Raw genomic sequence first — 13,706 nt, forward strand, 5'->3', positions numbered from 1 at the left:
CATAGCCCTTTTTAAGTTTGAATCTGATTCCAACATTTTATTCTTTGTTATGTTCAGTCATGAAAAATCCTTTAAGGTGAAGATTTTTGCCAGCATCACTTCCTCTGGGACTTCATCCTTTTTCCACAATGACTTTCTTCATTCATGTTGACAAGGGCACCTTTACTAAGTTCATGGGATACATATCTAGTGTTTCTCAAATGGCGGCAGTGTTAACATCTTCACAGTCAGCTATTTCTTCTATTTATGTTTGGTTCAAATGTCACTTTCAGTGTTACCACCTTTTGTTTCTTTGCTACATTTTCATCTTTCTTGGCCGATTCCTTCTTTCAATTATTTTCCTCAAATAACATGAGACAAGGTGTCACTGAGAGACAAGGTGACAGTTCAACTATGCATTTTGTTGTATGTTCACCAACCGAATAGATTGGCAGTGACCAGTCGCCAACAACTTCAAATGACATGATGTGATTAGTACATCTGTTATTTACATAATGACTTGGGCTTGAAGAGCTCTCAGCAAAGTTTGTACTTTATACAATTATTTGGCTAATGTATCATAGTAACTGATACATTAGTTGTTGAGGCAGCAGTGTTATTTAACTAAGCCAACGCTAAGTGTGGTAAGTGAAATCCAGACTTATCAGAGACATGCAAAGTGAGGACTGTATATGTAACAATTGAGGACATTACTCAAAAGGATGTAGTGCATTGACTAACCAAGAAATCTTGTGCTTAATAATCACAACATATTGGGGCGCCGGGTGGCTCAGTCGGTTAAGCATTTGACTTCGGCTCAGGTCATGATCTCGTGGTTAGTGAATTCAAGCCCCGCATTGGGCTCTGTGCTGACAGCTCAGAGCCTGGAGCCTGCTTCGAATTCTGTGTCTCCCTCTCTTTCTGCCCCTCACCTGCTTATACTCTCTTTCTGTCTCTCAAAAATAAATAAATATTAAAAATAAATAAATAAATATAATCACAATATATCAAATTTAAATAATTTATGATTTCAGTTGTGAAAGGAAACACAGGAGTGATTTACTTCAACTAGCTACATGGGCTAGGTAAAGCATCACTGACAGATCATTCACTATAGTCATGTCAAGCTGTGTTAAAGTCATACATTTCTTTTTTTTTTTTTAATTTTTTTTTTCAACGTTTATTTATTTTTGGGACAGAGAGAGACAGAGCATGAAGGGGGGAGGGGCAGAGAGAGAGGGAGACACAGAATCGGAAACAGGCTCCAGGCTCTGAGCCATCAACCCAGAGCCTGACGCGGGGCTCGAACTCACGGACCGCGAGATCGTGACCTGGCTGAAGTCGGACGCTTAACCGACTGCGCCACCCAGGCGCCCAAGTCATACATTTCTTAAACTGCTCTGGCCCTTCCCATATTCACATAATTCTATTTACAATCTGACAAAAATAGATGGATACATCCCACCTAGGAATGTTTTTGATATAAGGACTTCATTCTTGATATAAGCCAGCCTGCTACCTAAGCCCATTAGAAAACCCAAATCCTCTGAATAAAAGGCCTTTGGCTCGCTTTCTTGGAATTAAAAACAAGAAAATAAAATAAAAAGGTAAAATATCAAATTATTGAATACTTGAGTCCAGCGATCCCCATCAAAGCACAGTACAGACGTAAGAGTGCACTGGCTTTCACAACATGCTCTTCTTTCAGCCCCGAATACACAGACACATTGGGCTCCATCTCCACATCAGCTTCCTCCACAATGCGGGTACTTCTTACTGTGGGAAGAATGCCCATCAACTCCAGAAGAAGCTGCCTTCTCATTTGCCAAAGGACAGAACTACTGGTCTCTCTTTTTCTCTGTAAAAAATATAGAGCATGGAGCACTTACCAAGTCAAAAGGACATTCAAACAAATCTCCCCAGTTAAACACTTGAAATTGACCCTTTTGAAGAGCCTGTCGTAACTGTAGAATCTCATTTTAACCAACTGATTAAAAACTGAAAATTCACTGATTCATTTGAAGAACACTCTATTCACACTAATCCAGATTGGCTATACAGAAAACACTAAGTTAATGACAATTTGAACTGTAAAATGTCATTTAAATACTTTCAAATACATAATGACTAACTAACAGAGTCATATGTAATACAGTAGAAAGTGCTCACATTTTGGAGACAGGACATCTTGCGTTTAAACAAAGCTTTGCTATTAACTATGTACACTTAACTCTCTGAACTCCAATGTCCTTAATGACAAGGAAATGAATATTAATAATATTTAACTCCTGGGGTGCGTGGGTGGCTCAGGTTGAGTATCTAACTCGATTTTGGCTTAGGTCATGATCTCACATTTGGCATTGGGCTCTGCGTGACACTGTGGAGGCTGCTTGGGATTCTCTCTCTCCCTCTCTCTCTGCCCCTGTCCTCCTGGCTTGCTCTCTCTCTCTCTCTCTCTCTCTCAAAATAAATAAGTAAACACTAAAAAATAATAATAGTAATATTTAACTCCCAGGGCTGTTGTAATGAGGAGTTTATAAGTCTATCACCCTCATAGTTCTTGAGGCAGGGATAACATCTTAGTCATCTATTACTTGGCAGGGCCTAACATTGTGCCTGACATATAGCAAGCATACAGTATCTGTTAAATAGATGAAAGAATGAACAAAGGTAACACATATAAAAGCAGTTCTAAATTGTAAAGAACTAGGCAGATGTCAGTTATTATTTTTAAAATGGTTCTAAGTAAAATATGATAAACCTGCTTTAATAACATTAGCTTCAAATAAGAAAAATTTACTGCACATAAAGGACAAACAAGATGAGCATACCAAAGTGCTTAACACAGTGCATATAGAAGGTACGCAATAAATGTTAACTTCCCCTTAAAAATCAAGGCTTAAAATTAGTTCTCAAATGGGCTAGAAATAAAGTAGAACTTGTCTACAGAAAAGTATGGTGAGCCAGCAGCATAAAAAATAGGCTAGTGGGAACACCTGGATGGCTTAGCCATTTAAGCATCTGACTCAATTTCAGCTCTGGTCATGATCTCACACTTTGTGAGTTTGAACCCTGCACTGGACTCTGCAATGATGGTGTGGAGCCTGCCTGGGATTCTCTCTTTCCCTCTCTCTCTCAACAGCAACAAATAAACTTAAAAAATATATAGGCTGGAGGACTAAGCAGTACATATGCTACTGTCTAATTCACTGACATCAACAAGATAAAAATCAATTTGCATAGATTCCTTCATAGGGATTCTTTTCAGAGTTACCATGAAATGTTCTTTGAAAAAGTGAAATATTTTGCAACTTAAAAACTGTTGCCAAATATAATATATATTCATCAATAGATGAATGAAAAAATAAAATGTAGTATATACATACAATGGAATATTATTCAGCCTTGTAAAAGAAATGCTGATTCGTGCTACAACATGCATGGACTTTGAAAACATAGAACAAGCCAAACCTAAAAAGAGAAATATTGTGTGACTCCACTTATATGAGGTACCTAGAATAGTCAAATTCATAGAGGCAGAAAGTAGAAAGAAGTTATCAGGGGCTGAAAGAAAAGAGAAATAGGGAATTATTGTTTAATGGGTACAGAGTTTCTGTTAGAGATGATGAAAAAGTGCTGAAAATGAAGAGTGGTGATGGTTGCAATATATTGTGAATGTAATTAATGCCACAGAACTATACACTTTAAAATGATTAAAACAGTAAATTTTATATCATGTATATTTTACCATAATAAGAAAAGATACATATTAAAATTATAGACTATAATAACAACTTATTTTGATGACCTATTCTCATGGATCTGTCCCAGAACCCTAGAGATTCCCAAAACTCTTTCAGAGAGTCCAGAGGTAAAAAATATCTCCTTAAACATTATTTGCCTTTTCTACCCTCATTTTCTCACAAGCGGACAACACAGTTTTCCAAATATTCAACTCAGCCAGACATTAAAGAGATTTGCAAACATATAAAACAATACAACACTTCTCACTGTTTTTTTTTTAATATGGTTATTTTTCATTAAAAATATGTTCACATTTAATAGGGTTATTATTAAAAAGTTAGTTTTGCCATTTTTAAAGAATTAGGCAAGTATTTCATAATCTTCAGTTTTATTTCTAATATCATGAATATCAATAGATAAAAAGCACATAAATAAAAGCCCTTTGGTACCTTCAGTGATTTAAAATGCCAGGAGGTCCTAAGACTAAAAGTGTGAGAAGCACTGGTCTAATGACATCATTCTAAAAGTGTTTCTTCCTCTTTTACTAGTTGCCAAAATATCCTGATTCCTAGCCTATAAATATTATTTTTTTATTTTTTATTTTTTAAAATTTACATCCAAATTAGTTAGCATATAGTACAACAATGATTTCAGGAGTAGATTCCTTAGTGCCCCTTACCTGTTTAGCCCATCCCCCCTCCCACAACCCCTCCAGTAAACCTCACTTTGTTCTCCATATTTATGAGTCTCTTCTGTTTTATACCCCTCCCTGTTTTTATATTATTTTTGTTTCCCTTCCCTTATGTTCATCTGTTTTGCCTCTTAAAGTCCTCATATGAGTGAAGTCATATGATTTTTGTCTAATTTCTCTAATTTCACTTAGCATAATACCCTCCAGTTCCATCCACGCAGTTGCAAATGGCAAGATTTCATTCTTTTTGATTGCCGAGTAATACTCCATTGTATGTATATGTGTGTGTGTGCACACACACACACAAATATATATATATATATATATACACACCACATTTTTTTTTTATCCATTCATCCATCGATGGACATTTGGGCTCTTTCCATACTTTGGGTATTGTTGATAATGCTGCTATAAACATGAGGGTGCATGTGTCCCTTTGAAACAGCACACCTATATCCCATGGATAAATGCCTAGTAGTGCAATTGCTGGGTCGTAGGGTAGTTCTAATTTTAGCCTATAAATATTTTTAATCTCACCTGCTGTCCATTTCGGATAAAAGTTCCAAACCAAGTCCGGACTTTTGCATTTGTTCCAAGAAGCAAACCACTAACAAAACAAACCAAGTCACTCACTCCATCTTCACTAGCTTCATTTTTAGTATGATCCAATGTCAAAGCCACTCCAAGGCCTGGCAAGTGACATTCTTCTACCTAACACAGCAAAGAAAACAAACTGAACTCAATCTCATAAGGAAAAGAGCCAGGACACTTCAGTGTTTAGATGTTTTAAAGCTTTTAAAGTTTAGAGGAGGACATATCACAAAACACAAAAACCCAGAAAGGAAAGTAATTCCAAATCTCTACAAGATTCTCAAATCATCTTGGGACAGTTCCTGGTCATAATACAAAGGCTTCTGTCTTATAAAAATAATATCTCTTACCACCATGCCTCGGACCTTGAGGGCCTGAGAAGGATTCATTTTACATAAGAAGCGTAGGGCATCTGTCCTGCGCCTTCCTCCAAGACTTTCCTCATCTTGTCGTTCTCCATTTTTTATGAGACCCCTACAAACTGAACATTTAATAGCCTCTATTACTTTAAGCTTTTAAGTAGAATGTTAAAAAGAATTTCTTCAGTCTTTGAATTAATCATTTATGCGGAATAGACACTATAGAAGAAAATCATCAGGGAATTTGAAAGCATAGCAAAAGAAACTGGTCAAAATAAAGCAAAGAGTGAAAAGAGACAAAATGAACAGTGACCTGTGGTGCAATACCAAGTAGTCAAATATAATTAGGGTCTCAGAAAGAAAAACTGAATGGAAAACAAAAATATATTTGAAGAAATTTTTCTGAATTTGATAAAAACTATAAAACCAGAAGTTCAATAAACTTCAAGCAGGATAAACACAAAGAAATAATATTGAGATCCATCATAAGCAAATTTCTGAAAACCAGTGGAAAAGAGAAAATCTTAAAAGCAGCCACAAAGAAAAGACAAATAAAAGCAGCCAGAGGAAAACAGAAACATATACAGAGCAAGAGAAATCAAAACTACCACAGACAATATAACAACATCTTTAAAGAGCTAAAAGAAGGGGAGGGGCACCTGGTGGCTCAGTTGGTTAAGCATCCAACTTCAACTCAGGTCATGATCTCACAGTTCGTGGGTTCGAGCCCCACGTCAGGCTCTGTGCTGACAGCTCAGAGCCTAGAGCCTGCTTCGGGTTCCGTGTCTCCCTCTCTCTCTGCTCCTCCCCTGTTCACACTCTGTCTCTCTCTGTCTCTCTCAAAAATAAATAAGTATTTAAAAAAAAAATTTAAACCCAACAATAAAGAAATGTAAATGCCAAGAAAATAATTAAGCAAAGACATAAAGCTAATATGACAGTAGTTGAGATTAAATGGAATCCTAAAAAATTTCAATCCAAATGAAGAAAGGAAAAGAAGAAAAAGGAAGCAAATAACAAGATGATACACTTAAATCTAACTACCACAATAATCACATTGAATGATCTACATAAATGGTCTAAATACTCCAAAAGCAGAGACTGCAACTAAGTTTTTTTAAAAAACAAGATTCAACTATACTTGTCTATAAGAAACCCACCTTAAAGATACAGATTTTTTTTTAATTTTTTTTATACATTTATTTATTTTTGATAGACAAAGGGAGACAGAGCACAAGTGAGGAAGGGGCAGAGAGAGAAGGAGACACAGAATCTGAAGTAGGTTCCAGGCTCTGAGCTGTCAGCACAGAGCCTGACGTGGGGCTCGAACTCACAAACCACGAGATCATGACCTGAGCAGAAGTCGGACGCTTAACCGACTGAGCCACCCAGGTGCCCCGAGATACAGATTTTTTTAAAGATGGATATATACCATACAAACACTAATTGTAAGCTGCTATGACTGTATTAATGAAGTACACTTCAAAAGAAGGTATATTACCAAGGATAAAGAAGAATATTTTATAATGAAAAAGGCTTAATTCATCATAATGATATAACAATCCTAAATGTACACGGACCCAATCATAGCTTCAGAATTAATGAAGCAGGGCTTCTGGGTGGCTCAGTTGGTTGAGCATCCAATTCTTGATGTCATCTCAGATCATCATTCCAGGGTGGTGAGACTGAGCCCCTCACCAGGCTCTGCGCTGAGTGTGAAGTCTGCTTAAGATTCTTTCTCTCCCGGGGGGTGCCTGGGTGGCTCGGTTGGTTGAGCATCTGACTTTGGCTTAGGTCATGATCTTGCAGTTCACAGGTTCAAGCCCCGCATCGGGCTGTGTTCTGATGGCTCAGATCCCGGAGCCTGCTTTGGATTCTGTGTCTCCCTCTCTCTCTGCCCCTTCCCAGCTCATGCTCTGTCTCTCAAAAATGAATAAACATTAAAAAAAAAATTTTTTTTTTAAAGATTCTTTCTCTCCCGGGAACCTGGGTGGCTCAGTCTTTAAGCATCTGACTTCAGCTCAGGTCATGATCTCACAGTTCATGAGTTCAAGTCCCACGTCGGGTAAGCTCATGCCCCACTTCAGGTGAGCTGGAGCCCCGCTTCAGGGGAACACAAGACCTGCTTTGGGTGAGACCCACTTCTCTCTCTCTGCCTCTGCCCTTCCTGGGATTCTCTCTCTCTCTGCCCCTCACTCACTATACCCTCTCTCTCTAAAAAAAAAAAAAAAAAAAAAAAGATTCTCTCTCTCTCTCTCCCTCCCTCCCCAGCCCGCATGCGCACACTTTCTCTCTCTCAAAATAAAAAATAAAATAAAATATTTTTTAAAAATTAGTGAAGCAAAAACAAGATGAAAGTAGACATAGACAAATCCACAATTATGTTTGGAGACATCAACATTCCTCTCTTAGTAACTGATAGACAATGTAGACAGAAAATCAACAATAAGACAGTTTTTACAAAGAACTTTTACATACCTTATGATATATTCAATAAATCTCTTGGAAATGTAAGAGAGGGGTACCTGGATGGCTCAGTCACTTAAGCATCTGACTTTGGCTCAGATCATGATCTCATCCTGCATCAGGCTCCCTGCTGTCAGTGCAGGGCCGGCTTTGGATCCTCAGTCCCCCTCTCTCTCTGCCCCTCCCCTGCTTGTGTCTCTCTCTCAAAAATAAACAAACATTAAAAAAAAATGTAAGGGAAATGTTATTATTACTATCTCATTTTATAGAATGGAAGTATCTTGATGGAGATACACAAAAAGTGAGTGACAAAACTAGAAATTTCAACCGCCAGATCCAGTGCTTTTTCCTCTTTGGCTCCCAATTCACAACCCTGCTCAATGAATGTTTTTATTTTAATATCACACAGATCCAAACAACAATGTTCAATCAGTAGTAGTTTGAAACAGAGGTGAAAATTTTAGTTGATTTTCTCAGTTTTGACTCTATCCTTTTCTGTAAATTGACAACAATAAGGCTAAAAACCAAAGGGTTTGATTGCTGCTATTTCTGATTACTTATGCCTTGTATTGTATTCTGGCTAATTCACAGACAAGTCTTCTTCCCATTGCTCCATAAGCATAGGACTATATCTTCTAGTTCTTTAGTATTTTTTACTATCCTATTATTGCACTGGTGACTAAGGGCAAAAAAAAAATTTTGGGGTTGCATTCTTTTTTTTAAGTTTATTTCAAGAGAGACAGAGACATTGTGAATGAGGGAGGGGCAGAGAGAGAGGGGGAGAAAGAGAATCCCGAGCAGGCACCATACTGTCAACACAGAGCCCAATGCAGGGCTCAAACACAAAACCGTGAGATCATGACCTGAGCTGAAACCAAGAGCTGGATGTTTAACCAACTGAGCCACCCAGGCACCCCTATTGCATACTTACCATATTTAAATTGATAATCTCAAAACAATTTTGAAATCTTCTAAACCCAATACTTCTACAATGAATACTCACTAATAAACTTTCCAGAGATAAAATCTCAAATGAAAGCCCATAAATATTTCATTGTAGCACAAAAAATAGGTCTTGAACCTACACCAGCAAATCTCTTCAATATCCTATTTTAAAATTATGTTTTACCTTCATTAAAACTATCAGGAACATTGGCCACCAACAGACATAAGAACCAAGCACCATTTCTAACATGTAGCAAAGCTTCAGCTACATCCACTATAGGAAGCAGAGAAGGGAGCTCTACAAGAAAACAAAATCAATGTTACTAAGGAGTGATATTTCACAAACATCATTTAAGAGCAATAAATTTAGGGGCGCCTTAGTTGCTCAGTTGGTTGAGCGTCTGACTTTGGCTCAGATCATGATCTCACAGTTCATGAGTTTGAGCCCTGCAGTGGGCTCTGTGCTGACAGCTCCCAGCCTGGAGCCTGCTTCAGATTCTGTGTCTCCCTCTCTCTCTGCCCCTCCACCACTCACACTGTCTCTCTCTCCTTCAAAAATAAATAAACATTAAAAAAAAAAAAAAAGAGCAATAACTTTAGGGGGAAAAAAGCAATAAATTAAGGTACTTTCTTTTTTTTTTTAATTTTTTTTTTAACGTTTTTATTTATTTTTGAGACAGAGAGAGACAGAGCATGAACAGGGGAGGGTCAGCAAGAGGGAGACACAGAATCTGAAACAGGCTCCAGGCTCTGACCTGTCAGCACAGAGCCCGACGCGGGGCTCGAACTCACAGACCGCAAGATCATGACCTGAGCCGAAGTCGGCCGCTTAACCGACTGAGCCACCCAGGTGCCCAAGGTACTTTCTTTTCATAGTCCAGAACAAACTGTCCAGCCACATGTGGCTATTTAAATTTAAATTAATTGGTGCACCTGGCTGGTGCAGTCCATAGAGCACAAGACTCTGGATCTCAGGGTTGTAAATTCGAGGCCCACAATGGGTAGAGAGAGTACTTAAAAATAAAACCTTTTACAAAAACAAATAAATTGATAAATAAGCTTAAATTAATTAAAATTAAATAAAATTAAAAATAGCTCAGTTACACTGGCTACATGTCCAGTGAACCGTAACTACATGTGACTAGTGGCTACTGTATCAGAAAGCACAATATAGAACAATGCCACTGCTACAGTCGGCAGTGTTGGTCAAGAGTTACTTGCATGAAAATCTTTGCATTTTTATGTCCTCCACCTTTTTAATCCCATTCAAAATTAGTAAACTGAAATATTTTAATCCTCCCACAGGCATTGTCTTAACTTTTAGTTTTTTATATTCCACTTATCAATTTACCCTTTGCTTTTTTCACTTACATATTATGACCATCTTCAAAAATCATTAAATTTCTTCAAATACACTCTGTTAATGGCTGCATAACATGTCATACTATGGAAATAATATAATTTACTAAATCATTGTCCTATTATTAGCCATTTTTATCTTAACGTTTTAAGGTATATTTTTATAAAATATGTAAAATAACACAATATTCAAAGTTAAGAAGTTACACAGTATCATATAACAAGAAACTATATTTGTAATGTATCTTAGCAGTCATTACCTGCTTGTAAAATACAAAGTACATCTGCAGCTTCCTCCAAATAGACTGGACTCTCAAATAGCTCAGATGACTTAAAAAAAAATTCTCCACTGGACTCAGACACCTTAAAAAAGAAAAACAAATAAAAGAAATGATGAACTCTATTAATTTCAGATAAGCCCTCACTATTTTTATAATTATCTGTTGAGCTTACAGATCATGTCTCTTAATATGTCATTAATATACTCGCAGCAGAATATGCAGTATTGGATAAATTTGAGCGAATGTAATCACAATTAGTCACATTAATTATTATTCAGACATGGCAATCTGGGTCTCAATAATTTATTTCTATATAAATATTTGGAAACATCTGGAATTAAAGACAAGCCAAACAAATGAACTAGGAATGCCATCTACAAAAGTTGTAGCTCAATAAAAGGCAAAAAACAGTAAACTTAAAGCAGTATAACAAATATAAACAATGTTCAATTCCAAATGAACTGCGGGAAAACCAAAAAATAAAAATGTAGGTCAACAGAAGTACCCAACTTTTTAAAAAATATCCTACGGCAGTTTCATCACACTTTCCATTTGCTACAGAGTTCTGAACTGAAAAACTGGAAACCTCCCAGAGGACAAAGATCACTTATTTTACTAGAGCCATCAAGTTAGGTATTAAGAAAAAGATGTAGGGAAAATATTGATTGAATTAAGACTATTAGGGGCACCTGGGTGGCCCAGTCAATTAAGCATCCGACTTCAGCTCAGGTCATGATCTCCAGTTTTGTGAGTTTGAGCCCCGCATTGGGCTCTGTGCTGACAACTTAGAGCCGGGAGCCTGCTTTGGATTCTGTGTCTCCCTCTCTCTCTACCCCTCCCCCCTCTCTCAAAAATAAACTTAAAAAAAAAAAATTTTTTTTTAATTAAGACTATTAGTATAGAAGAGAGTAGAAAGAAATAATTGTTTGTAATAGAAAAAACATTTTTTAAAAAGTTTCTAACATATACTGGAATTTAAAAAAACAAATAAATTTTTAAAAATAAAAAAATAAAGATTTCTAATATATCTTTTTTTTTTTCTAACATATCTTAAAAACTATCCAAAACTGACTAACTGTACCACCCACCACCACCAGTATTTTCTCTGGAAATAGAATTTAGAGGGTTTGGGTCCACAATGTATAAAACTAAACATTTTTTTAGAAAAAAAAAATTTTTTTTAATTTGTTTAAGTTTATTTATTTTTGAGAGAGAGAGAGAGCAAGCAGGGGAGGGGTAGAGAGGGAGACACAGAATTCGAAGCAGGCTCCAGGCTCTGAGCTGTCAGCACAGAGCCCAACATGGGGCTTGAACTCACGAACTGCACAATCATGACCTGAGCCAAAGTCAGACACTTAACTGACTGAGCCATCCAGGAGCCCCAGAAAAAAAGTTTTTTTAAGTTTTTTTTTTTTTTTCTTTGACAGAGAGAGAGAGTATGCACATACATGGGCACAGAAGTGAGAGAGGGGCAGAGAGAGGCGGGGAAGAGAGAATCATAAGTAGGCTCCAAGCTGTCAGTGCAGAGCCCTACACAGGGCTCAGTCTCAGGAACCGTGAGGTCATGACCCGAGCCAAAATCAAGCATCAGATGCTTAACTGACTAAGTCACCTAGGCACCCCAAAACTAAACTTTATTATAAACAAATTGACCTTGAAATTCTAACAGTAAAGAACTTTTGCCTCTGAAACTCTGGGCTTAAGATATGAGCCATCTTAATATAAAGATCCTGTTGAAATAGCCAAATTATGGAAAGAGCCTAAATATCCATCAACTGATGAATGGATAAAGAAATTGTAGTTTATATACACAATGGAATACTACTTGGCAATGAGAAAGAATGAAATATGGCTTTTGTAGCAACGTGGATGGAACTGGAGCGTGTTATGCTAAGTGAAATAAATCAGAGAAAGAAAGATACCATATGTTTTCACTCTTATGTGGATCCTGAGAAACTTAACAGAAGACCATGGTGGAGGGGAAGGAAAAAAAAATGTTAGAGAGGGAGGGAGCCAAACCATAAGAGACTCTTACAAACTGAGAATAAACTGAGGGTTGATGGGGGTGGGAGGGAGGGGAAAGTGGGTGAAGGGCATTGAGGAGGGCACCTGTTGGAATGAGCACTGAGTGTTGTATGGAAACCCATTTGACAATAAATTTCCTATTTAAAAAAAAAAAGAAATCACATATATTTTCTATTTATGCTGTATAATATTTTATGAGGGAAATTACATCCTATAAAGGTATTATCAAATTTGGTAATTTGTACAAGTCTTGAGCTACGTACCCTTCTAAATATCAAAAAGGCATTATATGGAATCCATACAGAAAAAAAACCCTAGAATAGAAAATTCATCATAGGTATAAATGAGAAAAAATAGTAGTTAGAGAAAGAAAGCCTTTAAGGTAGGCATTTAATATCTTTTTAAGCCTTTTGGGGAGCCTGGGTGGCTCAGTCAGTTAAGCATCTAACTCTTGATTTTGGCTCAGGTCATAGTCTCAAGCCCCACCTTGGGCTCTGTTCTGACATCACAGATCCTGCTTAGAATTCTCTCTCCCTCTCTCTGCCACCCCAAAATAAGTAAATAAACTTAAATATTTTATATATATATCCATAAGTTTATTTATTTGTATATTATTATATTACTCATATAATAATATAATTATACATTATATATAATTATTATTCTATATTATTATATAATTATTATATTATTTATATATATATTAATATATACCCCTTTAAGCCTTTCAAAGGAAAACACAAAACAAATAGAAATATGTGTAGAAGAGGGGCGCCTGGGTGGCTCAGTCGGTTAAGTGGCCGACTTCGGCTCAGGTCATGATCTTGCGGTCCATGAGTTCGAGCCCCTTGTCGGGCTCTGTGCTGACAGCTCAGAGCCTGAAGCCTGTTTCAGGTTCTGTGTCTCTCTCTCTCTCCCTGACCCTCCCCTGTTCATGCTCTTGTGTCTCCCTGTCTCAAAAATAAATAAAACGTCAAAAAAAGAAAAAAGAAATATGTGTAGAAGAGTATACAACCTGCCTGCCTTCTTGCTTGTTTTCTACTTTTTATGTATAGACATCAAATCATGCATATCTTGAGGTGTGATTAAAATAAATGCCTCTTGGGGCGCCTGGGTGGCGCAGTCAGTTAAGCGTCCGACTTCAGCCAGGTCATGATCTCGCGGTCTGGGAGTTCGAGCCTCGCGTCAGGCTCTGGGCTGATGGCTCAGAGCCTGGAGCCTGTTTCCAATTCTGTGTCTCTCTCTCTGCCCCTCCCCCGTTCA

General features: G+C 37.2%; 1 protein-coding gene across 2 annotated transcripts in view; it reads right to left on the reverse strand.

Annotated features, from left to right (window-relative positions):
- The window catches only part of INTS2 (integrator complex subunit 2), a 59,877-nt gene that overhangs the window by 43,380 nt on the left and 2,791 nt on the right, over positions 1–13,706 (reverse strand). For both annotated transcript variants that reach the window (XM_015069721.3, XM_015069720.3), the window contains exons 4-8: positions 10,398–10,500; positions 8,963–9,076; positions 5,359–5,489; positions 4,955–5,128; positions 1,611–1,837 (exon numbers count right to left, since the gene is read on the reverse strand). In XM_015069721.3, the coding sequence (XP_014925207.1) occupies positions 1,611–1,837; positions 4,955–5,128; positions 5,359–5,489; positions 8,963–9,076; positions 10,398–10,500 (749 nt within the window). The remainder of the gene's footprint in view (positions 1–1,610; positions 1,838–4,954; positions 5,129–5,358; positions 5,490–8,962; positions 9,077–10,397; positions 10,501–13,706) is intronic.

Source organism: Acinonyx jubatus, chromosome E1 (genome assembly GCF_027475565.1).
Source record: "Acinonyx jubatus isolate Ajub_Pintada_27869175 chromosome E1, VMU_Ajub_asm_v1.0, whole genome shotgun sequence".
Taxonomy (NCBI): Eukaryota; Metazoa; Chordata; class Mammalia; order Carnivora; family Felidae; genus Acinonyx; species Acinonyx jubatus.